The sequence below is a fragment of the Lissotriton vulgaris genome, chromosome 8, assembly GCF_964263255.1.
Source record: "Lissotriton vulgaris chromosome 8, aLisVul1.2, whole genome shotgun sequence".
NCBI classification, from domain to species: Eukaryota; Metazoa; Chordata; class Amphibia; order Caudata; family Salamandridae; genus Lissotriton; species Lissotriton vulgaris.
Window position 1 is genome coordinate 1,395,596,718 of NC_141696.1, and position 25,212 is coordinate 1,395,621,929.

Genomic DNA, 25,212 nt, shown 5'->3' on the forward strand with positions numbered 1-25,212 from the left:
TTTTTGAAAAAAGCCTGCAACAAGCGGACAGCCTATTTAAAAAATTTGGAAACAAATACGAACCCTGAAAGTAAAAAAATAAAATAATTTTATTAAAAAGGTGTGCCACAGAAAGGACGAGTTGGATAAATCGGCAAGCGTTGTGTTATCTTCAAGAAAGAAGCCTTCATCCAGGATGAATGAGGAATTGGACAGGGCAATTCATTTGACAAAACCAGAGTGTGTGGATAAAGGGATGCAAGAAGGAATGGAGCATGACTGTCATGTCCAAGCCAGTGAGGCAAGCATTACTTCACTTAAAGAACAGGCCTTTTACACAAAGAATGCTTCAGTTCGAGTATGGGCAGTGACGTTCAACATCATGTGATTCTGCGCAAACCACTTAATCTACCCGTGCCTAAAAAAATGAATATGTCCGCCTGTAATGCAACAGATGCTCAATGTACAGCGAGCTGATACCTTAAGGTCGAGTTCACGCTAAATAAAACTGCCAGCAAAAAGAAATTAGATCTCTGTAAGTACATAGTTTAATTGCTCACGTCTTGTGATTCAGTTAAGTTAATGTTACGCAAACAGACATGGAGACTTCGGCACGCTATTGCAACATCGTTACACTACATGCTTGGGCGCTGAGCAATTGAATCTTTGTAAGTCCTGTGAGAAGCAGACTTGTTTTTACTTGGCAGTTCTTTGGTTACTAAACTGTGTGTGTTAGAAATACAGCACACCATTTGCAGGACAGCTAGGAGTATGACGACAGCAGAGGGAAGGCAACAAGTTAAAAAAACGACAAAAAGGTCATGAAAAGCAGCAGGCGGGACGGCCAAATGATAAATTGTGACAGGCGCAAGGTGAAAGCAGCAGGAGCAGTATTGCATGCACTCACCCAATGTGTATAAATCGGGAACTCGTCAGCGCCGGTGGCAAGCTGTTGTTGCCGCCTGGAGGGTGCAGCCGCCTAATGGGAAAAGGAGGAAGACCCGTGACTGAGCAGCTGGTGTCTGCAATGAAGAGCGGGTTGTGATGTGGTGGGCCCTTCCCTGGCGAGAGTGCTTAAGACTACAGCAGAGGAGCGGCATTGGGACAGCCATAGGTCTGCCTCCAAGAAGCAAGCAAATGCACCATTACTGCTGCTCCAAAATAGTTAGAGAGGGTGGCGGCACGATCAAAACAAATTGCGACGGGAGGATGGAAAACACTGGAGTCGTGCAAATTGAGAACAAACTGCAACGGGCAAAGGCAGAAATGTATAAAAAATAAATAAAATGAAAAGAAGCGGGACAGACAAATTCAACATTTCTGGGCGGAAGGCCTCAATGTAAAAAAAAAAAAAATCAAATTAAAAGGTTGCGCCAGGGTTTTTCTCTCGTGGTATTTCTGGGGAGAGGATGTGGCGTTACAGCCAGAGCTGTCCAGGTCCCGGTTCGAGTCTCGGCATCGCCTCAACATCCTCTGAATTTAGGCAATTCATTCATTCTCCCCTTGCTTTAAAAAATGTGACCTCTTGTAATGTAACTAGTGCTCAAATTAATACAGTCGGTCGAGTTGGCGCTACAGAATATTGCAAAAAATGAAATGGAGGGAATAATTCTAGGGCACTTTTAATGAGAGCCTCGGTGTTAGACAGGTGAAAAAGAACTCAACTGCACCAATAACGCGCATAGTGTTCTGGAAAATGTGCTCTCTCTCGTTGAGAAAGAGCGTTACATTGAGAGACACTTTTTATGTGAAGGGGGCTGCTCATGCAGGGTACAAAGCAAGGACCGGACCGTACCTTTCCTTTTAAAGCACTGAAGCCAGAGATTGCATATGCACATAAAATGGGCGCTGCTTAAAACAGCGCCTTCCTTTCCGGTGTGATACTGATCATAATGCGTTCCTTCCGGCTCGTTTAAAAACGTCCCGAAGTTGGAAGGAAAATGAAGTAAAGTGACGGTACAGCAGATGCAGACAAAGTGAGTGAAATCGGAGGGGATACAAGGTTTGGAGATGGGCAGAGAGAACTGTAGGACGAGCACTGAAGAGGATAGAAATAACAAGCTCTCTGCTTTGGGGGCGGGGGAGCGGATTCCTGTGAAGTCTGATGGGGGGGGGGCGGGGGAGCGGATTCCTTTGAAGTCTGATGCGAGGCTCAGACAAATGGTGTGGGATGTGGCTGGCGATGTGCACGCGCCTGGCTTACTTGAACTGTACCTAATCCGCACTTTGGGTGCATTTTTGAAAGCCCCACTAAATATCTCGCCAAACATGCATTGCTAAAGCAATGCCTGAGGCTCGACCTAACAAGTATTGCTAAAGCAATGCCTGAGGCTCGACCAAAAACCTGCATACACACTGACCTGGCAGACCAGGCCTTCAGCTCTGCCTAACTGCCCCTGTAGGCTAGTTCGACCGTGGCTCAAACACATATTTTAATTCCTGCATGCTTCTGCAGCCCGTGACTCTCCTTCCAAGCCTGGCCAAAGAACACACAGCTCAAGCAAAATAAATAAGAAAAGCATTCTTTACATTAATCTCATTAAATTGTCGATGGATCAACACAATCTCTAAATTTTGTCCTTTTTGGCACAGTGGTGGATTCTACTGCTCCAATGCCCCATCTGCGACTCGGACCACTAGAATATATACATTGCAAGTCTGACGTAAAAATTGGAGCCTTGCAAGGGTTGAGACAGAGGTGTGCTTGGTTGAGAGGGGCAAGTTCAGAGGCCATTTTTGCCTCTTTATTGCTTGACTTTGCTCCCGAGAAAGTGTCACTCATAGTCGTTGAATGTCACTCATAAGTGCACTGAAATTATAAAAATGTCACACATAAGCAACCTGAAACCTTGGCAACTATGTGTTGGGGCCGAGGAGCAGTGTGTGCTGCAGGGGACCCCGTTCCTTAGACTGTACTCTCCTCTTCTGACAGACCGGGCCTCCTGAGCCCAAGGGGGCTCCGGCCTCTTGCCCCCTATCGCACCGCTTCGGGCACTCCCCTCAATGTGCCCCCGAGTGCTGAGACCGTGGCCCGCCCTGCAGGGATCTGCACCATGCTGAAGCTGCCCTTCCAAAAGGCACCGTAGGGCTTGGACGCTGCTTTGATCGGGGTACCCCTGGACAACAGCACCTCTAACCGCCTGTGAGCCAGGTAACAGCGAGCAGGAGTGTGGGGGCCTTGCTCCACTTAATTTACAGGACATGTCTCAAGGGTGGAATGTCATTGCACTTTATTGCACATATAGTTCTTCCAAGCATTGCAATTTGGCAAGCAGTGACTAAGTCCCATGACAAATTATAATTGGAAGCCAATACTTGAAGTTAGATGCTGGTGGGAAACTTTATGGGTTTCCAATTCTGAAAGCAGAAAGACAGGCAGCCAAAGGGTTTTGTACGTAAGCGAATGAAGGGCATGACTCACCAGAGCGACAGCAAAGGGCAATAAACGTGGACCTGGCTAGATAAGAATACTTTTGAGAATACGCCAGAGACTCCAATAAAGAATGAAGCATTGGCAAAACCAATTGGTCCCGTCTATATGAGAGCTATTGGCTTTTGCAATGTGTTTTAGCAATGTTGTACACCAGTTTGGCTGCTGTTCAGCCAGGGGCGTAACACAGGCCCCCGCAGGCCACCGACGCGGCGCAGCCACCAACCACTTAGCACTCTACTCATCCAAACCTTCTCGGATGCTGGGAGTTACGTAACTTACGTTACACTCGCCGTAGTTGCAAGCGCGGCCGCCTCCTCATAAATTAAATGGTGCGCGGCCTTCACCCTTAGGGTAGAGCATACTACGGTTGAGCTCAGCCAGATCGAAGTCTGGTAACGTTCTGCCCCTGGCCGGTGACTGCCACTTTCCTCTCCCTTCTCCGGGCGCCCCTGGCATACCTACGCTCCAGGCATTCCGTCTCACCTGTTCTCCCCAGGCCTGCCTGTCTCATCAGCATATCATGACTGGCGCTGCCCGCCTGCCCCTCACCATCCCTCCGCCTAAAGCCTTGGTATTTGCAAACTTTGTAGCAGAAGGCGCGCAACCAGGAAGCGGCCCGCAGAAGGAAGATACCTCTTGGCACTGTCGGAGCTGCTTTCGAGATCGGTCGTAAACAGAGATGGGAGTTTGTGGAGCTCACAGGGTTGTTGATTTCAACACCATGGGTAAGGGCTGTAAATAAACGATTATGCAGCGATTATGCAGCGTATCACGCAAACCGTATCATGTTCATTCAATATTAGGTGACATTGTTACCCATCACATCCACTCCGAAGGTTAAAGAGCCGAGCTGGTCCTGCAAGAGTTCGAACAAAATCTGCCTCCTACACGTTACAACCCAGTGTTTGCTATCCCCCAATAAATGTGTTCTATATTAAATATTTGGGTACAGGTACTTTCAGTTGGGTATGGTGAGGTGTCTGTCGAATTTCACCTGGGATTTTTTATTATGGCACACAGACAAAAACATACACGCACACTCTCTCTCTCTCCTCTCTGTTTTGAAGTTCTTAAAAATGTTTTTACTTTACAACATATTGTGCTTTCAGTATCCCTAACAAATTGCACTCCTCTCCTTTTCCACTGCCCCGAGGGGCGTATACCATGCCCCTGTAGCACCCGCGCTCTAGGGGCCCCCTCCACGGCACAGCCAGCCAACACTTAGCACTCCACACAGCCGAACCTTATCGGATGCTGGTAGTTACGTAACTTACCTAATGCTTGCCGTAGTTGCAAGTGCTGCCGCCTCATCATAAATTAAATAGTGCGCGACCTTCCTCCTTAAGGTAGAGCATACTATGGTTGGGCTGGTCATTCTCATGCGACTTTGCACAATTTAAAGTGTGTGTGAGGTGAGGCGGCTGAGAGGGACCGTGCGGCCCAGGACGGAATGGTGCGACCTTAATTTAATTATTGCTAATCTTGCCCAGTCGTTTGCCTCCAGCTCGCGCCTGCCCCTGAAGCTGCAGGCCAGGCCTCAGGTGAGTCAATCTGTTGCCTACACATTCTCAAGTCAGAAAAGTTGATAGTCTTACACAGCATAATTTTCAACCTCCATGTCTTTAATGGAACCCATTTCCCCCACTGCCATCAGCATGGGCTGGGACACGTGACTGTCACAGCCTGACCATCCATGCAGTGTTTAACAGATGAATATTTTCTGAATTCAATTATTACTGGCAGTTTCAAAAGTCAACCATGGAGATTAACATTTTATCTACAACATCCGACCTCATAACAAATCTCTACCTTATTATGAAGTTCATACAGAAGCTAATGCTCCACCAATCGCTACACCGTCTTGAGGTCCCATCCACCTCCCCTCAACTAATTCCTGGATCCACCTCTAGGCATGGCGCATACAGCATACGCTTCTGTGATAACAACTTGCAATAATTTTTTGGGACAGTTTCAAAGTTAGTCTCTCAGCCTATTTGCAGCCTCTAACATAACAATACTACAGCTAGCATTTAAATATTTAATGATTAATTAGTCAATTTGATCAAAAGTTGTTTTTTTGTGTATATTTAAAATCATTAGATGTTTTGTATTAAAAGCTTACAAGTTTAATTGAATTACTTTTTTAATTGGTTAATTATTCATTTTAAACATAAAATATTTGATGTTGAATTTAATATAACTTTTACACCAAAAAATGTTTATATATATTTAATTTAAAAGTCAAAATAATGTAATTTATTTAATATGATTTCCTATGAGGTGTTAAGTCCCTCATCCATTACTTTCCTTGGGAGTGAGTGTCTATACCAGGGATTGGCCCTGTGTGGTGCTATACTCACTACAAGACTGGGCTGGAGTGCATTTACTAGTGATTTGTGACCTTTTGAGTTATAGTAACTTTAGGAGTGTAGTTCGTGAATAGCAATGTTAATGCTGTTAATGTTAACTGGATTTATAGAGCGCAGCTGCTACCCTAAGTGGCCTGGCGCTATGGTGAGGTCCTACCCGTGCAATGTCAAAGAGGGAGTAGCAGGTTAGTTGTTAAAGAGCCACGTTTTTAGGGACTTCCTGAAGGCCAACAGATTGATCATACTTCTAAGATGTAGGGGAAGCTTGTTCCAGGCCATTACTGCATTGGTGATGAAACTTCGACCCCCCCATTTTGCTTTTTTTTATCTGTGGTGTTGTTACCAGCTTGGCATCGGATGAACGGAGTGTTCTTTTTGGTATATACTAGCGGAATTGTTGCTTTAAAAAATCAGGGCCAGATCCTTGCAGTGCCTTGAACACCAGGCAGAGTGCCTTAAATTGGGTACGTTTTTTGACTGGAAGCCAGTGGAGTTTTTTTTATAGAAGGGGAGATAGATGCATACTTCGGGATACCTGTGAGGAGTCTCGCTGCAGCATTCTGTACCATTTGCAATTTATGCATGGAGCCTTCTTGCAACTTAAGGTATAGGCTGTTACAGTAGTCCAGCCTGGACAAAACCAGGGCTGAAACTACTATTTGTTGTGCAGCTTTCGGAAGTAGGGGGATTATTTTCCTGCAAGTTCTGAGAATGAGTAAGGTGGTTGAGGTCACTGCATTGATCTGGTCTTTAAAGCTTAAAGTGTCATCAATCCAGATTACCAAGTTTTTCACCTTTTTGGTAGGGGGTGGTAGAGGGCCAAGTGCAGATGGCCAGCAGTTTAGGGACCAAAAGGAGGGGTTGTTGCCAAAAAGAACAACCTAAGTTTTGCTGGAGTTGAGCTTTAAGCAGTTCTGAGTCATCCACTCGCTTACTGTATGCATACAGTTCTGCAACCTCGAAGCAGTGTCACATTGTTTATTGGGACGAATATTGACCACAATTTGGGTATCGTCAGCGTATGATGTCAGATTAAACCCAAAAGTCTCTATTAGCGGGGCAAGTGAGGAAACATAAACATTAAAAAGTGTGGGGATTAGAGAGGAGCCCTGGGGAACTCCGCAAGGTAGGGTAAAAGCATCAGCCCCAAATTAATCTAGTTTAACCCTTTGAGTTCTGTTAGAAAGAAAGGATTTGAGGAGAGCTTGTGCTGTATGTTTGACACCTATTTCTTCCAAGCGGTCAACCAGCAAGTTGCCGTGAACAGTGTAAAATGCCGCCGAGAGGTCCAACATAATAAGGGCGGCACTTCCGCCCTGATCGAGAATGGTCCTAATCTCTTCCGTGGATTTGATGAGTGCCGTTTCCTTACTGTGCCCTTCTCTGAACCCATATTGGGTGGGGTCTAGTGTCTTGGAATAGATGAGGAATTGGTTAAGCTGGGCATTCATGTTTTTTTCAATAATCTTTGCTGGAAGGGGCAGTCTAGATATGGGTCTGAAATTGTTTGGATCCTTAGCGTTTAAGTTAGGTTTTTTCAAAAGCGGGAGGATGGATGCCTGTTTCCAGTCCTTTGGGAAGTATCCTTCCATGTACATAGTATTAAAAATCAATGTGAGTTTACTCGCCACTGTCATAGCCGCGAGTTTTTGGTTTCAATAGGGCAAGGATCGAAAGGAGAACCTGACTTAGCCTGGATGAGGATTTTGAAGGTGTCTTTAATTGTAAGGGGTTTAAAAGAATTGAAAACAATGTTGTTATTAGGGTCTTTTTTATGATTGGAAGCTGTGGAAGATAAATTACTGTTTGACAAATTTGAGAAGGCTGTGAAGATGGCAATAACTTTATCAAAAAAGAATTTATCAATGTTGTTCACTGGTCTTGACTTGAGGGGGGTGTGGGGAGAGGGGGGGTGTGCCGTGACCGGATGAGCTAAGAATTTAACAATTTTAAGGAGGGTTTTAGGCTGATTTTTTGCCTCCTGAATTTTAGTTGTGAAATATTTTTGTTTAGTACTGTGAAGTAGCTGTTTGTACTGGGCAAGCCCCTGTTTATAAACTTGTTTATGGATGTGTTTTTGTTAGCAGACCCCACCCTTAGCCCGTCCTTACACCCATAAACTTCTCTTTGCAGCTCCTTGAACCCCTCCTATTTAGTAGTAACTATTGCTCATTTCCCAGCAGCTTCCCATTGTCCCTCTGACATTTACAGCGAAATCTTAGGTTTATGTGTGCAGAGACCTTCAACACTTTTACAGAAATCTCGACATAGAAAAGATAGGAGTTATGGAGGGCTCTGCTTGTAGGTTTGTGAATAGTATTTTATAGTACATGGGAAGTACTACCTAGTACTACTTTATGTACAACAAAATGCAGTTTGTGAATGGACGCCTTTTTGATCCGTTTAAAAATCTTAACCACACCCCATGCTAAATACCTACAACAGACTGTGTGTTGTTTTATGGTCACTTATACAGGTGCCAAAACGGCGCATCCTCTGTAGCCTGGAAAGAGGTCCAACCAGCTGTTCACAGCCTCCACTGAGGCATGGACATGGATTCTGCAATGCTCTGCTCACAGCCTCCTCTGAGGTCTGGAGTGGTCCCTGCTAGATGTGTTCACAGCCTCCTCTAAGGTCTTAACAGGCCCTGCCAGCTGTACATAGTGTCCTTTGAGGGCTGCAAATGGATCCTGCCAGCTGTGTACACCAGCTGTTCAGAGGTCATAGTGGGTCATGCCAGCCAGCTGTGCACAGTCTACTCTGAGGCATGTAAATGGATCCTGCTAGCTGTAGTCCGCCTTTTCTGAGACCATTAAATGGATGCCGACGTCTGTGTGCACAGCCTCCTCCGAGTTCCTAATGGGCGCTACCAGCTGCGTACGCAGCTTCCTTTCAGGCCTTTACATGAATGCTGCAAGATGTGTGCCCAGCCTCCTCTAAGGGAGTAAATGGATCCTGCCAGGTGTTTAAGCAGCCTCATTTGAAGCTTGAGAATAGATTCTGCCGGATGTGTGCACAGCCTCCTCTAAGACTGTAAATGGATACGGCCAGCTGTTTATGCAGCTTGCTTTGAGGCTTGTAAATGGATGCAGTTGGATGTGTGCACAACCTCCTCTGAGACTGTAAACAAAGCTTGCCATTTCTTTGCTCAGACTGCTTTGAGGCCTGTAAATGGATTCTATGAAATATGTGCACAGCCTCTGACTGAGCAGGAAGACTTGCACGTATGTCTTTGTTAGTTTGGGATCATTTCCAGCAATCCCTTGGGTCTTGTGTTGTGAAGGGGCCATAGTGTGCCAGACCTCTGACGCAAACATGGGGCCAGCAGAGGTCAAGCACCCAGGGTATGGTGGGGGAGTCTCAGGTTTGCAGAGCACTCTGGGATATGTTTAGAGTGGGCAATGGCACTTGAACTCTGGGGCTGACCCATGTGCTCAGTGTCTAGTTGGCCACTCTCCCAGCATGTGTCTTGCCTGAAGGAGAACACCCTTTGGCAATTCCAGAACAGAGATCCACTCAGAGTTGCATATGTGCCCAATCATTTCTGATCTGCAGCTGGCACTACTAGCCCAGTACTGGGGCACCTAACTCACTGATGCACCTCTATCCAAAAGTGCAGTGGCATAGAGTAGAGTGGCATACATTTCGGGCCATCAGCGCAGTAGTTGTAGCTCGCAGCTGCAGAATGGGTTCACCAGTTGCCTCATATCAGTACTGCGGTCAGGCGGTCTACCTCATAAATTAAATGATGCGCTTCTGAGCATCTCAATAGTGAAGATGGGTTGTCCCTCTCACCTGTTTACCTGCCCAGCATCATCGTCTTTGTTGTAGCATACTCTGATGACCAAGTTATCGATAGAGCTACACAACAATAGGGGTAGCAATTTCAAGTTATGGTACAATATTTATGTTTATATAATGCATTCTATGGAAAATATGGCCCACAGCCCAAATGCCATGTCTGTGCTTAGTTAGATGTAAGCAAAATGTTCTATTTAATGTGTTGTATCGGAAGTTTGTGTGTGTTCCATGCTATTAAAAAGTGCTCTTCGGGGCCACATTGCAGCCAGCTGTATAGTATATCTGCGCTATGTAGGGTGTATGCAATGTCTGTCCAGAGCATTCTGTTGGATGATTGCATGTTTAAACTACTTACAATGCTCTTGGGAGCTGCGTGCCATCCATCTATAGTGTATTTCTGAGCTATGTGCTATATAAGCTCTTCCCAGTGAGCGCTATTACATGTCTGCGTGTGATGTACATTATTGAAAAGTGTTGTTGGGTGCTACAGTTCCAGTATCCCCTGGGCCCCCACTCTGCCTATTCCTTGGATTTGAAATTTTCCTTTACTACTGTAGTGTGAGAATGCATTTCATGAAAAGGAATATAGAGTATGGTTGCCAGAAGAAAAATGCCAGCCATGTGTTCAAAGAGCTTGGAAAGACCTCGTCTTGTCACTAAATAGGGTTATAAATCAAAAAGTATGTATTAATTTGTAATGTGACTTTTCTGTCTTTGTTCCCTTTAAATATCAGTCATGGATCTCATCATTGTGGCTCCCCTAGAACACAATTAAAGTGCATTCTATTTATATTTGCTGTTCGAAGTATGCACAGATAAGTGCTGAAAATACGGCTTTAGGTTACTGCTTATTTTTGTCGGTGGGGCAAAGTGGTAGGAGGTGGGCCGAGCCACTGTGGGAGGGTCCTCATTTTGCTTTGCAGGGGGCCCCTAAAGTTTTGTTACGCCACTGATGGGAGCCCTGTGGGCATGTTGAATCGCACAAATCGCAAACAATAGACTCTTAGAGACAGCGCATGCGTTGTCTAGCCGAGACCTAAAGAAATATATTGTTCTGGATATGGTTTACCCTGCTTAAAACCAGCACGCTAAAAACTTTGCTTAAAATCGGTTTGTATGATATATAGTGTGCCCTAGCTCCCATCTTCTTATTGCATATAAGATATTCTAAAGATATTGAGTTAATCACAAAATAAAAAGCAAATGTATACCTCTGTGTGTAGACTATATATATATATTCATGTGATATATTTTGTTTCCAGGATGGCCCTGGCTGATGGAAAAAGGGCTACTATTCTCAATCAAAAGTGGGCCAAGGTGAGTTTAATTTCTCATTGACAATATATACATCAAGAGTAATGCGATTCTTGCATTTAATCAGACTGTTGTACTCAAACGTTTGTGCTCAACTGAGTTGAAGTTATACTCTGAGAACTGTAGTCAGTATTGGTAGTCTGGGTGAGGGCACCAACCTCCAGGTTACGAAGGTCTCTCTCACATATTTTTGAGTATTTTACTTTAGATACTGTATGATCTCATTGGGAGATTGAGGGCTCAGTGCAAGTAGGGCTTAGCAGGCCTCTACCATAGTGGTGGATGCCTTTTACCCATCTTATTAATATGCAAACTGGGTCAAGTGAATTCCTACTACACTTTTGGACTCAAGATAGGGAGAGTTAGCATTCCAAGGCATCTCTGGGAGCTAATGGGGGAGTAGCATCTCGGAGCTCAGATAATCACAGTATGTGCCAAAAGTAAATCTGCAGCCAATTGCTTTTTTTGTTAACAAAAGAGAAGCACTTTAACCACACCAAAACATAATCTATAAAAGGCAGCACTACTGGGATCTACACTACAGAATCTATGAGATTCACTGCTCAGAGAAACAGAAAATCTTAGACTTAAGGCTAGGTTGAGGTTCTTTATGATGAAGTGAAACAGCTTTCCTGTATTCTGTAACCCATAGATGTCATCTTAAATGTTATGTACATTCAAGAACATCATAGTTTATCATTTAAAAGTACTATCAACACCTTTTTTGCCAACATAAAAGTCAATATCTCTCAAGCAGTGGTGTTTACTTGATAGAGTGGGCATTCAGATTTTACAATCATGTGTTAGAGCTTTTGTTAGCATTAGATGTTAGCTCTGCCTCATTCTCTCTGTGTTGGGCCGTTGAAAGCTGCAGATTCTTGATAAAGAAACCCTCCACAAGCAATTCAGGCATTCATGTTTGGGGGATCTTACTGTTAGGTCTGTGGTGCTTCTGGTGTCGGTATGACCCTGCCGCTTAAACATTTTTAAGATTCCATGCACCTCATTTTTGGGTGGCCCGGACCCACTGGAGCACCTTTGAGACCGATCGGTTTAGTAGGGGCCTCCACTGTATCCCTACCAGCGGGTTAACCCTTTGTGCTGGTTGGGTCCCATTGGTTCTCTTGTTTAATCCAGAGTGGAGCCTCCGACATAGATGGAGACATTCCTTTGCACCCACTCCTGTGCCGACACCCCGGGGCTGCTGACACTCCATGGCGGGCCCATCATCATTCCTTACACTGAGCCAAATGGGGCATCATCTGATGCAGGTTCTGGTGCTGACCTGGACCATGCTGTCCGGATCGCAGCCAGTACCTTTCACTTATGACCGATCTGGAGAGGGAGATGAATGGGAGAGATCTGAGGACATTTATGGATACCAACATCCCGTAATATGAAAATTTCGACAATTGGTAAAAGGAACTGGCCGAGGCCGGAGGGCTAGACACCAGCCTTACTAACCCCACCTTGGCTACAGAGGGGGGAGCCTCTTTTTCTATAGTGGTGCGCATGGTGGCTGAGGTCTTGGACCTTCAGCTGCACTCAGTGGCAGTAAAGACAAACATTTTGGAGGAGTGGTTTCAGCCAGGAGTCACCCCACTAAGTCTTTACTCCTCTTTAATGAAGCTCTTATTGGTCCCTGTCCAAGCCCTGCACAAGGGCACTTGTGCAGGGATGATTTCCTGCTGCAATCAGCCTATTCTTGGGGGGTCAGGTTCCTTACCCAGCACCCCACTCCGGACAGCTTGGTGATCCAAGCATTCACCTCTAGGATCAACCCCAGCACATGCTCTATAGCTCCACTAGATAGGGAATCTAAGAGGCTGGGTACCTTGGCAAGGGAATGTTCTGTTCCGCCAACCTTGCACTGTCATTAATGTGTGCCTTTTGGGACGATATTCCTATATGATATGAGATTTGGTTGCGCAGCTGCTGCCTATGGTCTCAGAGGAGGCCTGTGCTATAATCTCCAAAGCTGTTGCTGAGGGATGCAGAAAAGTTATCCATATGATGTGGACACAACCGATTCGGGTAGAGCAGTGTTATAGTCTGTACCACACCTGGCTGAGAACAACAGTTTTTTTTCAGGGGATGTCCTTGCTTATGGACATGCCCTTTGATGGCTCTCGTTTTGTTGGAGAGAAGACGAACTCTGCACTGGAGAGAAAACTGACTCAGCACTGGAGTGCAATAAAAACAGCAGAGCTACGGCCAGGTTCTCAGGCCTGTGTACAGCCTCTCTTCACTCCCAGTTCGCCATCCTACCCTTTGGTGGCCTTGAAGAGGTCTACAACCACATACTTACGCTCCCATTTGTGGCTGATGACACAGATCCCATAGATCATGTGGGACAGGTAGCCAGAGGTCCGGTCAGTCCACCCCTCCCCGCGGCAGGGACCAAACCCTCTTCAGCCACCATGGGCATCCAGTGGGGAGCAGAATACGCCATTACCTTCACCACCAGTGGCGGCTGGTGACATTTGAAAGTGGTCAGGTGTAAAAGTTTGGTATGAATTTTATTTAATTAATGGATAAACGTGGGGTCCAGGCTGGGTCCTCCCCCAAAGAAAAAAATTGGAAAAAAGTTTGGCAAATTGTGCTTTTTAAAGTAAATAAATTTAGTGATAAAGCACGGCTTATAAAAAAGTGAGAATGTATAGCTTTGAAATATTAAACACATAAAAAACTGCCCTATATCTTACTGCATTAATATGTTTAACAGTTACTGTAATGTGCAAATTGTACAACGCGACAACTTCAGCCTTTTATATTGTGTGTTTGCCCGGTGTCTTGCACTGCAGGAGAAGTGTGGCTCACTGGTTAGAGGATGCAGACCCGGAAGCAGATGTCAGCCCGGGACCAGGGTTCAATTCCCGGCTCGGCGGGGTTTTGAGTCCTAAAAATGTCCATGGACTCGAAAATTCTCGCTCCGGTGCCCACTCGATTCACAGGTTCACACTCTGCGACTCTGGGCAATAGCTTGCTTAATCTCCACAACGGTCCCTCGCGGCGGGATGCCTGGCTTTCACCTTGCGGATACCCTGCCGGGGTTATCTCACAGGGGAATACCAGGACGGGTTCCCTAAGCAAGCGCTTAGAAACCGCTCGGTGATTTGCGCTATATAAATTCATTTACATTTACATTTAAATTTACATGTGGCATCAACTTTGGGAGAAAATGCTCTAACCAGGCTTCGGGAAGGACCAAGGGACCGTGATTGCAATCAGTCATATAAAAACATGTGAGGACAGCTCTTTAAGTGGGATGAAAAATGTGTTGACTCTCTAAAAGGGAACACGTGAAATACATTTCGATGATTCCCATGACAGGTATTTTGGTTCCTCTCTTAGATGTGATTACATCCAGATGTGTAACACAACTGACCTACATCTAAAACCTGTCCATACGATTCTCTGTCAGTGGTTGTTAGCTGTTTAATATAAATGAGTGACAACAAGGATTTGTTAGAAATAACCTTAAAAATATTTCAATTCTGAAAACTTCAATAGTATTGAGGCCTGTGGAAGTAGGTTTGTCCTTCAGTTATGTGCGCTTTATTAGATATATATGTCCTTTTTCTCTGCAAATCTCATCCATCTGCACATCTTCAACTACCTATCTTTCCTCTTTTCACTCTTCCCCAAATGCACTTCCTTGCATCTCCCTCACTTCACCTCTTCGAAACATACACTGCACTCACTCACATTTAAGCATTTTATTTACTTGTGCTGCTGCCCTGTGAATATTTTGCCAAATGTGCACCCCCTTCACCCACACTTTCACAAAATTGCATTTACAACTGGAAAACAGGAACATTTTTCTGTGTGCTCAGAGAGGCCAACCCGCTAACAGGCACTTTGATTTAGCTTCAGAATCAGAGGCCTCAATCAATGCCCCTCATAAACACCTAAACACACAAGATGATGGACGGAATGTTGCACAATGGCAAAACATTCACCCCCAGTCACAGATCTGGGTTTAATCCATCGTTATTTTGCTCACCAAGCCACCCCAGTTCAGACATGGCCATATGCAAATCAGTCTTGACCCTGTGCCTCATGGGAACAGTCCAGCCGAACTACCAAGCCATGTCTTTGCAGGACCGGAATCAAGCATCCTAGGACCGGTTTCTGGCCGCAGCCGTCTTCAGCCAGGATAGCTTGACTCCAGTGGCTTAGTGAGCAAGGGACCCACGTCTGGGCATACCCTTCCCACATAGGATGAACAGCAAAACACACAAGATGATGGACGGAATATTGCACAATGGCAAAACATTCACCCCCAGTCAAAGATCCTTAATCCATTGTTGTTTTGCTCACCAAGCCACCCCAGTTCAGACATGGCCATATGCAAATCAGTCTTGACCCTGTGCCTCATGGGAACAGTCCAGCCGAACTGCCAAGCCATGTCTTTCCTGGACCGGATTCAAGCATCCTAGGACCGGTTTCTGGCTATCAGCCGTCTTCAGCCAGGATAGCTGGACTCCAGTGGCTTAGTGAGCAAGGAACCCACGTCTGGGCATACCCTTCCCACATAGGGGGAACAGCAAAACACACAAGATGATGGACGGAATGTTGCACAATGGCAAAACATTCACCCCAGTCACAGATCTGGGTTTAATCCATTGTTATTTTGCTCACCAAGCCACCCCAGTTCAGACATGGCCATATGCAAATCAGTCTGGACCCTGTGCCTCATGGGAACAGTCCATCCCGAACTGCCAAGCCATGTCTTTCCTGGACCGGAATCAAGCATCCTAGGACCAGTTTCTGGCTATCAGCCTTCATCAGCCAGGTTAGCTTGACTGCAGTGGCGTGATGAGCACGAGACCCACGTCTGGGCATACTCTTCCCACACCTGGCACAGCTCAAAGTATGCACCGGAAAAAATACAGAAACACAGCATGATTAAATAGCTAACTATTGAGGAAGGCAAAATTAAGTGAAACAGTGAAAAAAGAGAGTAACTAATTTGCTGACATGCATTGCCTTAACGTTTTTAACACTCATTGTTCGTAAGCCAATCCATGTTTTTGGCATTAATGTGGTTAAGGGCATGAAGATCGGGCCACTTTTAATGTCATACCGCAGATAACCGTCTACTGTAAGCATATACCTCTCGCTTTTCCCTATACTATTTGCATCCACTTCACCAGGGAACAAGAACCCTGGTCTGCTCGTCTTTTGAATCCATTGCGTGTGGTAACAAGTGCAGCAGCTCCAATTCTATTGGAGCCAGCAACGTGCAGCCAGGGCTTGGGGTGTCACAGTTGGGGAGATTAGCGTAGCGAGGGGTCTCTGAACATATGTACATAAAGGAAGATTACCATTCTAACACCAAAACCGAGGACAAGGCACCAAAACCTGCTTGCATTCACTCCTACATGTGATGAACAGGAAATGGAGGGATCTATGCCTGTGAATGACTGAGGGCTGCACTCATGCAGGGACGGAGACCCCACGCCAACGCCCAAAACCATGACGCCGAAGACTTCAATGGCCTATAGTGGATACTGCCATAGACTACAATGGAGTCATTATGAAGGGCTTTAGAACAGTAAGCCCTGCGTTGTGCGTTAGCGTTCAGAAAGTTGATTGACGCCTGGCTTCCTTCTCTTGCTTCAAAGTGAAAACGGGCAGGCAGCCTGGGACAGACAGCCAAGACTTAAATACATCGATTTGTTAAGAGATACAATCTTATCTCTAAATAAATCGATCTATTTCATATTTGTACAGGAATGTTAAGGAATACCAGGGGGCACAGCCCCAGAGCTTAACGGAGAATCCTCCCCTGCATACCACCCACTAACAACCGGCTGACAGAGGGCCACCTCTCCTTGATCTGTCAGGAAGGAGTGTTGGCTCTCTTGGCCAAGGGAGCCATAGAAAGGGTGCCGGCATCCGAAGTAGGTTGTGGACGCTATTCCTGTTACTCTGGGTGCCCAAGAAGGATGGAGGCCTTTGATCGGTCCTCGACCTGCACCTTCTCAATTTCTTCGTGACAAAATAGAAATGCAAGATGCTTACGCTCGTCCGAGTTCTGTCTCCCCTGAATCTGGGAGTCTGGATGGTAGTGTTGGACTTGCAGGATGCATATTTCCACATCTCCATCCTCCTTGCCCACAGACGTTACCTGTGGTTCATGGTGGGCCAAGAGTATTTTCATTTTGCAGTGGTCCCTTCAGGACTTACCAGCACCCCTCTGGTGTTCACGAAAGGGATGGTAGTGGTTGTAGCTCATCTGCAGAGTTCGGGGGTTTCAGACTTCCCCTGCCTCAAATATTGGCTCACTCCATGCAGTCGTCTCCCACCTCCAGACGGCCAACCTTCTGCACTCGCAGGTGTTCACTATCAATGTGCTAAAGACACACCTGACTCCCTCTGAAATGCTCCCTTTCATCTGAGCTCTTCTGTACACAATGCAACTTCGGGCCTGTCCTCCCAGCCAGTGAGTCCAAGATATTCAGGCTACCATACCCATGGTTCTGCCTCTTTCCTGAATTTCGGTGAGATTGACCCTGCATCCTGCTTGTTAATTATGCCCTTTGGCATATGTGGGCTTTGTAGTGGGAACTAAAGTCCAAATGGGCGCAGCATGAGGTGAATCTCTGACATGGTCCAGATCTCAGAGGGAACTGCAAAAGTCCTGCATTGGTAGCTAACGAACAGCGATTCGGTCAGTAGCAGACCCCTCTCCCTTCCCTAATCAGACTTAACTGTGATGACAGATGCGCCACTTCTGGGATGGAGTGGCCATCTGGGAGAGGTGAAGCTCAGAGGACTCTGGTCTCTGGCAGAGTCCAGGCTCCACATCAACCAGCTGGAGCTACAGGTGTTCAGGCTGACATTGACATTAAAAGCCTTACTTTCTTCAGTCCAGGGAAGGCTACTGCAGGTATTCACAGACAACAGCACTGCCATGTGGTACTGCAGCAAATAGGGCAGGGTGGGGTTGTGGACCCTGTCTCTCTGCACATGACTGGAACGTCAGGGCATTGGTGGTTCAACACCTGGTTGGCTCTCTGAACGCCAGAGTGGATGAACTCAGCCTTCAATGCTTAGCTGTAGGAAGCTGGCTCTTTATGGAGTATACCAAAAATTTATAGTGTGTAAAGAGTCCAGGTATCCCTTATAATTGGACAGGGGTTTGCTCTAGCTATCCCAAGAGTCTCTTTCTAGGGCAGTGTGGTCGAGCAGCCTTAGGCTTATCACAGATGAGTGTTAGACATTTGTTGCACACAGAGTCAATAAATGATGCACACACTCTAAAAGGAGATCCACACCATTTTAGTAAAATAACGGGTGTAGCCAGCTGGCTCGCGTTCATCACTAAGTTCACTGTTGCCAGTCGGGACCTGCAAGAGGGACGAAAACAGGACAACTCGGCCACTCTAGGTGCTGGCCTCTGTGGTGCTGATATTCCTCATCAACTGGTCGTCAGTGATGTAGTTTAAGCCCATACTAGGGTTCAAACAAGCTTTGGTTGTGGCATGGAGTCTGGTACCCGGGTATTGGTGCAGGAAGGCTCATAGAGGTCCTGGTGTTTTTAGGCTTGGTAGGAAGACTGATCTGACCTCATTGAGTGCTGACCTTCTCCTGGGTGGCTACTGCTCGGTGGGCAGCAGCTTCATTAAACCGGATATCGTGATTGATGGCTGCAGGAAATTAGCTCCTCTACTCCAGGGGAGATGCTGACTTCTTGGCAGTGTGATGGCAACCCTCCGGGGTTCGTGGGGGATGCACCGCTGCAGGACGAGCCGGGGTTTTGCAATTATCCAGTCTCAGGCAGGGTTTGATCCCAAAAGTCCACAGCAGCCGTCGGTTCTTGCGGTGTTCTCTTCTTTTTAGTCAGCAGAATCTGAAGTACTGGATTCAGGGGGCCACCTGAATACTACATTTAGGGGCATTAGGGGAGTGAAGAGTAGTAGCCAATAGACTAGCTACCCTTGGAGTCATTATGCCGTTGGTATAACCCTGTCCCAGTTTCCTGCCATTACCTAGATGGCTGAATTTTCCTAGAATAGGGCACAGCAGTCTGCTCACCCTTAGGGGTGTGTCTGACCTATGTATGATCCATGCCTACTCGTATACTAATTTCCCGCCTGTCACAAAGATGGGTTGTCCTTGGATCCTCTGGCGTGGTGCAGGGTGTTATTTCTTTGTCATTTTTAATGTTTTGTTGCATCTTTTGTAAAGAATACATCACTCGTAATCACAGCGGCTAAAGTGGTGGCTTTTTGTATACATGTGTATTGTTGCAGGGATTCTGAACATACACAGACAGGATTATGGGACCTCGGTGTATAGGGGCTAAGCCTTCCCACCACCTTAGTGCCCATGAGCCAAGGACCGACGAGCTATAGTGTCTCACTCGCTCTCCTACACATTCGCGAAAAAATCAGATGATTAGACACCCCAGAACACAACACTCCCGGATCTCCCAGGAATCGTGGTAACAAGACATACCTTTTCGCTAACACTCTTGTACTTGTCCACAATAAGATTTGACCGTGGCACGAATATAGTTTAACATTTTTATTTGAACTATTGTGCTCTAAAATGCAGTATATGAGCCACAACAAGCAGAAAAATGCATAACACTAATAAAGTTAGCATTGCAGCTAGGCCATACATCATAAAGGGAGGTGTCATCATATAAAGACAATGGAGAAAGGACTATAATGCCTGATCTCCCTTCCCTTAGTAAGAAGAAGTACTATTATATAAAATAAGATCTCTGGGCTTTGTCAGCAGACCCCATATCTTAGACTATAGATGGCATTTCTACATCGTAGGTGCGTGTAACTCTTCTCCCTGGAAAGGTCCCTCTCCAAGTGTGTGTCACCTGAACAGCTATGACCATAATATCAAAGTACGAGTCTTCAGCAGCATCTGCATTTGTATGTATTATCTAGGTGCTAGGGCCTGACCAGAACAGAATAACAAGGGGCATTGTTTTTTGACCTTGCGCTCAATGGTTAGACTAAACTCCAGGAACAGGAAGAGAACGAACACAGCAGACAATTCTCACGTGAAAGGCATAAACAGAATATTCCAAAAATAAAACCTTGTAGTAACATGCGCAAAAGCTGCATCATGGCTGCAGGGCTCATGCTAACTTAGTGATGTCATCAATGTCCCTATCGGCCATGTGACGGTATACAAGAACCTTAAACAAAATATAGGATTGATGATGTATCTAATACAGAAGGCGAGGTTATTACTTCCCTATAGTTTGCAGTGTCTTGGTTTGTAGTGTCAGTGGCTTTGATAAAGAATGTATAAATGTACCTCTTGGAGAATACCCAATGGGTGTGACTGCTTTAGGAGAGAGACTATTTAAAGACAGACGGATATGTAGGTGAAATCCAAAAGATACATGTTGAATTTCAAAACCTGAACCAAAAGCTATTGCTATTGCATCCCCTGGTCGGGATGCAGGTGTGATGTTTATTGCGTGCTGTGCATTTGGTTTGAATTGATAAAAAAAGATAAAGATATTCAAGGATATTGCTCAGGTTTTCAGAATTAAATGTTCTGTTATAAAGTTCGATTAATGTGCAAACTGTTTACATTAGTCGACGTTTCGATCATATTTAAAAAAATAGTAGTATCATCATCAGAACAGTGAGGGTACAAGCCTGACTAATTAGGGATTGCCTGAGGATAATTAACCTGGCGTTTAAACTGTGAAAATAACAAGTTCCAAAGCAGCAAGTGGCGATGCACGTTATGATGTTTGATCCAAAGCTCGATGGCAGTGATGCGGATTGTGTCCCACTGTATTGATGTGTTTACATTTTTGGTTTTGAAATGTTTGAATGATTAAATTGACTGTCCAGCTGGACACTCTAACTATAGCACTGATTGGAGTCTGTATTTATCCTGATGACCACACTGTTCTTTTTAAGGACCATCCTTAATTTCCTGAGCAAAATAGGCAGCCTTTTCTGACAGGATCAATTTTTTGTAGTCAGCTAGTAGCATTTTGTATTTTCACTGTTCACGTTCATTATAATTAATTCTCCAACATCTCTCCTGTCTTCTGCACTCCTGTTTTTTACTTCTAAGAGTGTCAGTGGACCAGGGGGCAGATGGAATGGTCCTGTTGCTTGAGGACTTTTTAAGGGGGGCTACCAAGATGGTCGTTGCTGTGAGCCGTTCATTGAAATGCATGGAAATGTGTTCTGGTGCTAGAGGTCCCTTTGTAAGTAGTTGTGTAAGCTGGAGGTTAAGCTGGTTGTTATCTACCTGTTTCCAGTTCCGATATAATCCAGTTAACTGGTTGGATTGGCTTGATTTGCCCTTAAACGGGTTCTCGAGCTAAAAAATAATATCTTTGATCAGTCCAACTCAGTGGTAGGATTTGCTTGATCTCAAGTGCATCATGGTTAGTAAAAATACCATCCTGAGTATGACTGGCCAGATGTGTAGGGCCTTTGACCCTTTGATTTAGCCCTGCAAGTGTCATGGTGTCAATTAGTGAGATCGTGTTTGAATCAATGTCTACGTCCAGATGAAAATTAAAATCACCTAGTATAGTGAATTTGTTCTCCAGCGCACAGGTTTCAAGTATTGTGTTAAGAAAGGCAAGGAACATATTTTTCTTTTCCCTTTGAAGAAGATATACCAACATTCCTTGAAGATCAGTTTGCTGATACTTTCCACAATAATTGTGTTTGTTTCAGTTGACAAAGTAGTTCTACAACATAACCATTCATGTTCTTCTAATCCACACTAGCAATACTATGTCTTAGAGTCCCAGCTTATAGGGCAGGCCCTTTGGAGGCACAAGATACATTGGGAGCCATCTTTAAGCTCTTGCTCACCAGCACACAGATCTCTTGACACTTGGCCGTTACTGCTGGGCGCCCTCCACTGACACTATGTTGCTCAGACTCCAGATGAGGAAAGGTGTATGAATTGTCAGGAATAGCTAAGCACATCAGATCAGGGTGGGTTTCACTGTCATCGACCTACTTATTGTTGGGTTCATAATGTTTTGCAGGATTAAGTATTGGTGGAGGTTTTCCCTGGTGTGCTCATACATATCACATCTAGGCAGCCATGATCCCAGGATTATATAAATGAGTCTCCTTTATGTATCACCTCAGAAATTAAAGTCTGTGATATGTATTGTCATTGTAAAGATGAATAAAAGTTCTGTTGTTACTGTCCGACAAAAGTGTTACCACGGTGTATATCATTTTATTTGCATTATTTTCATCAGGGTCACTATCGATTTTGTGATGCCCTTTTTGCACTTGGTGAATATATGGAAGCTCTTCAGGCTAATTTTAAAGCTCATAAGCTGTGTGAGGATGACCCAGATGGAGTAAAGGAGCTAACTCACCAAGTTTTAAAATTCAAAAAATGTCTTGAAGAAAAACAAGGTACCTTTTTTGTGTATATATCTGATACGGAACATTGCTCTTTGGGTTGAACATGTTTTGTGTGATTGATTATGCATTTTATTCTTTAAAGCTGCAGCCGAAGCAGGCATTCCATATGTTCAAATTCCGTCACAAACGTAAGTACCTCTCAAACTAAAGTATTTAAAACATTTGCTGAAGTACAGTGTTATTGCTAGTAACGTTTTTGAGAACTGAACTGTTAAAATGATGACTTGGCATAATGGTGAAACCAAAGGTTGATTCTACAACATTGTTCATGTAGAAAGATTAGCTGATAAAGAAACGATCTGATGAATGATTGTATTTAATATATTTTCTATGGATGATTTATACACAAAATTGAAATAAATGTAGCATGAAATCTAGTGAAACACTTGAACATCTGTGATATTGAGCCTAGCTTACTCAGTTGTAAAACATGTCAATTAATTTTTTTAAAATAAAAGTAGGTTTGATCTAAGTAATACAGGCACGCACCTCTCCTCCCACTCACCCACAAATCATGGACCTACCTACCCACCGACTGCCACCACTAATTCTTCTTCTTCTCCTCCTCCTCTATGCCCACTAGCCACCCCTCCAGCAAAGAAAATGTAAAGATACTGGGGAGGAGTTTTAGTTAATGGTAAAAAACGAAGAGATACAACTTAAGGTTTCATTCGTTTAGGATTTTTTGAAATTTCTCTGAGCACTATCCCAAATAATAAGAAATGGGAATGCCAAATCCTTAAACTCGTTTTTTCCCCCTTAAAATTAGATCCGTAAGTTAAAGTTGTTGTTATAGACCAAAAAGTAGCAGATGTTTATTTTTGGCCCAGATTAAGTCTTTTATAGCTAAAAATTGTCTGGATGATAGATGATTGAGGAAGCATACACTGCTGCCACTAGTCCCATAACTATTACTTGTGTTTGGGATGACTACCCTCTTTTGTGCTTTCTGATATATTATTTCTGTCTTATTTTTTATTACTCTTGTATTCCTCTGAATGTGGTCTTCATGAGAGTTCTCTTGGGAAGAATATTTATAGTCTTTGATTATCGACTATCGGGATTTATTTAATATCTGTGTGCTAATTAACAATTTCCTCTGAAAGTCTGATAAAACATATTGAACAAAAAACATCCCATTCCATCATTTACTAACTAAACATACCTGAAGTTCTTTTTGTCCACAAAAATGTTAACACAAAAAAAACATCTAGATGTCACTGCTATCTGCAGACCCAGAGCTCCCAGGCTAGCGAATAATCCAAAGCACTTGTGAAGACGTAAGAGCACTTACATGTTTCCTGAAGTAATGCTTTATCTTATTTACATGAGGCAAAGGAAAACTGACTTGATCCCCGTTATTGTTGTCGAAGAAGATCCAAGTCATGACTTCCCTACTTTCCATGGTCTCTTAGTGTTTACCAGTGCAAGACCAGCTAAATGCCATTCTGCAAGAGAATTTAGCTGTATATGTGTGAAAGTTGGCTGGTCTGTCGCCTCCTAAAGGGTTTTTTCAGCTACTAATCTACAAGCAGAAGCAGACTTTCTTCTCTTCTGTGACAAAAATAGAATCTTTCCTCAAAGTTATTCATATAATGTGTATCTTTCAAGCCAACATGTGATACATCTATATATTTTCTACTTGCCTTATCAAAGTTAACCTTAAAATGGATATTTCAGTTATGGTTACTTAAAGACTTGCTCTTTGTAATGCTCCTAGTCCCATCTTTGAGAATGGACCAAGTACGGACCTCGGTTTGTCTGCTTTTCTATATACTAGAACAACTAAGAAAAAAAAGAAGAAAATTCCACCGATTCCTACAGCTGGTCTTAAGAAAATTCGCAGTATGGTAAGTTTGCAGATGCTGTGAACAGGATGTCTCATTTCTAGTAGTTATCTTTTTTCTCATTTATCTAATTTTGCGAGGGAACAGTAATGTAGAAGTAATTAAGTCTAAAATCGATTATGAAGTAAATTATCATAACCACACAAAATGTATGTGCATGGAAAATTCTTATTTGGATATTTTTGCATAATATTTGGGATTGGGCAGACTGCCCAATGGGAGCAGATAGATCTTTCCTTTGATTTTTGTGGCAGAATTGCAGGCATTTAATGTTTGCTTTAGACATGGAGGCATGCACTATAATTCTACTTGTATACTCACCTCAGAACGTGTGCAGTGCATGCAGCATTTAACCGTATTAGAATATTAATCCTCAGAATCTGAATCTTGTATGGACATGCCTATCAGACTTCTCCTGAATGATCCAAATGCATACATAGCCCAGGTATCCACCCTGCTGCATGTGAGTATTCACCCTGTTGAAAATCACTTGAGTACATGACAGATATGACACAATCACTGTTTAACTTGACATGAAATGGAACTTCTAGTTGCACCCAAGATAAAGTTGGCAAGTACTAAATTATAGGATATGTAAACCCTAGCCTTCTAATGGATGCATCTGCCTACTGATTAGATGTTATTAAACTATGCCTAGACATCTGATTCAATCTGGAAACTTTCATCCCAGGTATGGATGCTAGGTGTCAACATATTAACTTTGGTCCTGGAGCTTTTACTGCTTTTCTGGATGTTACAGCTGCCCATAAATCTGCAACATATCACCCTTGCTGACAATTTCTCGTTGTGCCTGACATAAACAGAAGTATCAGCAACTTGTCTTGTTCTTTGGGTGTTTTTAGGCATTGGTTCTGGATTTTTGTGTCATCTGTGTCTTGTCATCTAAACATGGTTCCTGATCGTGTGTAAAATGCAGAAACTGGGGTAAATTCAGTGATAAAGATGCGTAAAGCGTTCTTTCCTAAACCGGTAACTGCAAAAAATACAGCTTTGAGAGTTGGCTAAGGCATGTTCAATGCTACATGTTAATGCTAAAAAGAGTG

At 44.2% G+C, this 25,212-nt stretch overlaps 1 protein-coding gene across 1 annotated transcript in view; it reads left to right on the forward strand.

The window, feature by feature from the left end:
* The window catches only part of LOC147698809 (E3 ubiquitin-protein ligase TTC3-like), a 1,497,644-nt gene that overhangs the window by 392,078 nt on the left and 1,080,354 nt on the right, over positions 1-25,212 (forward strand). Inside the window, exons 11-14 of the mRNA XM_086935406.1 lie at positions 10,845-10,899; positions 22,130-22,292; positions 22,384-22,429; positions 24,022-24,151. Of these exons, the coding sequence (XP_086791532.1) occupies positions 10,845-10,899; positions 22,130-22,292; positions 22,384-22,429; positions 24,022-24,151 (394 nt within the window). The remainder of the gene's footprint in view (positions 1-10,844; positions 10,900-22,129; positions 22,293-22,383; positions 22,430-24,021; positions 24,152-25,212) is intronic.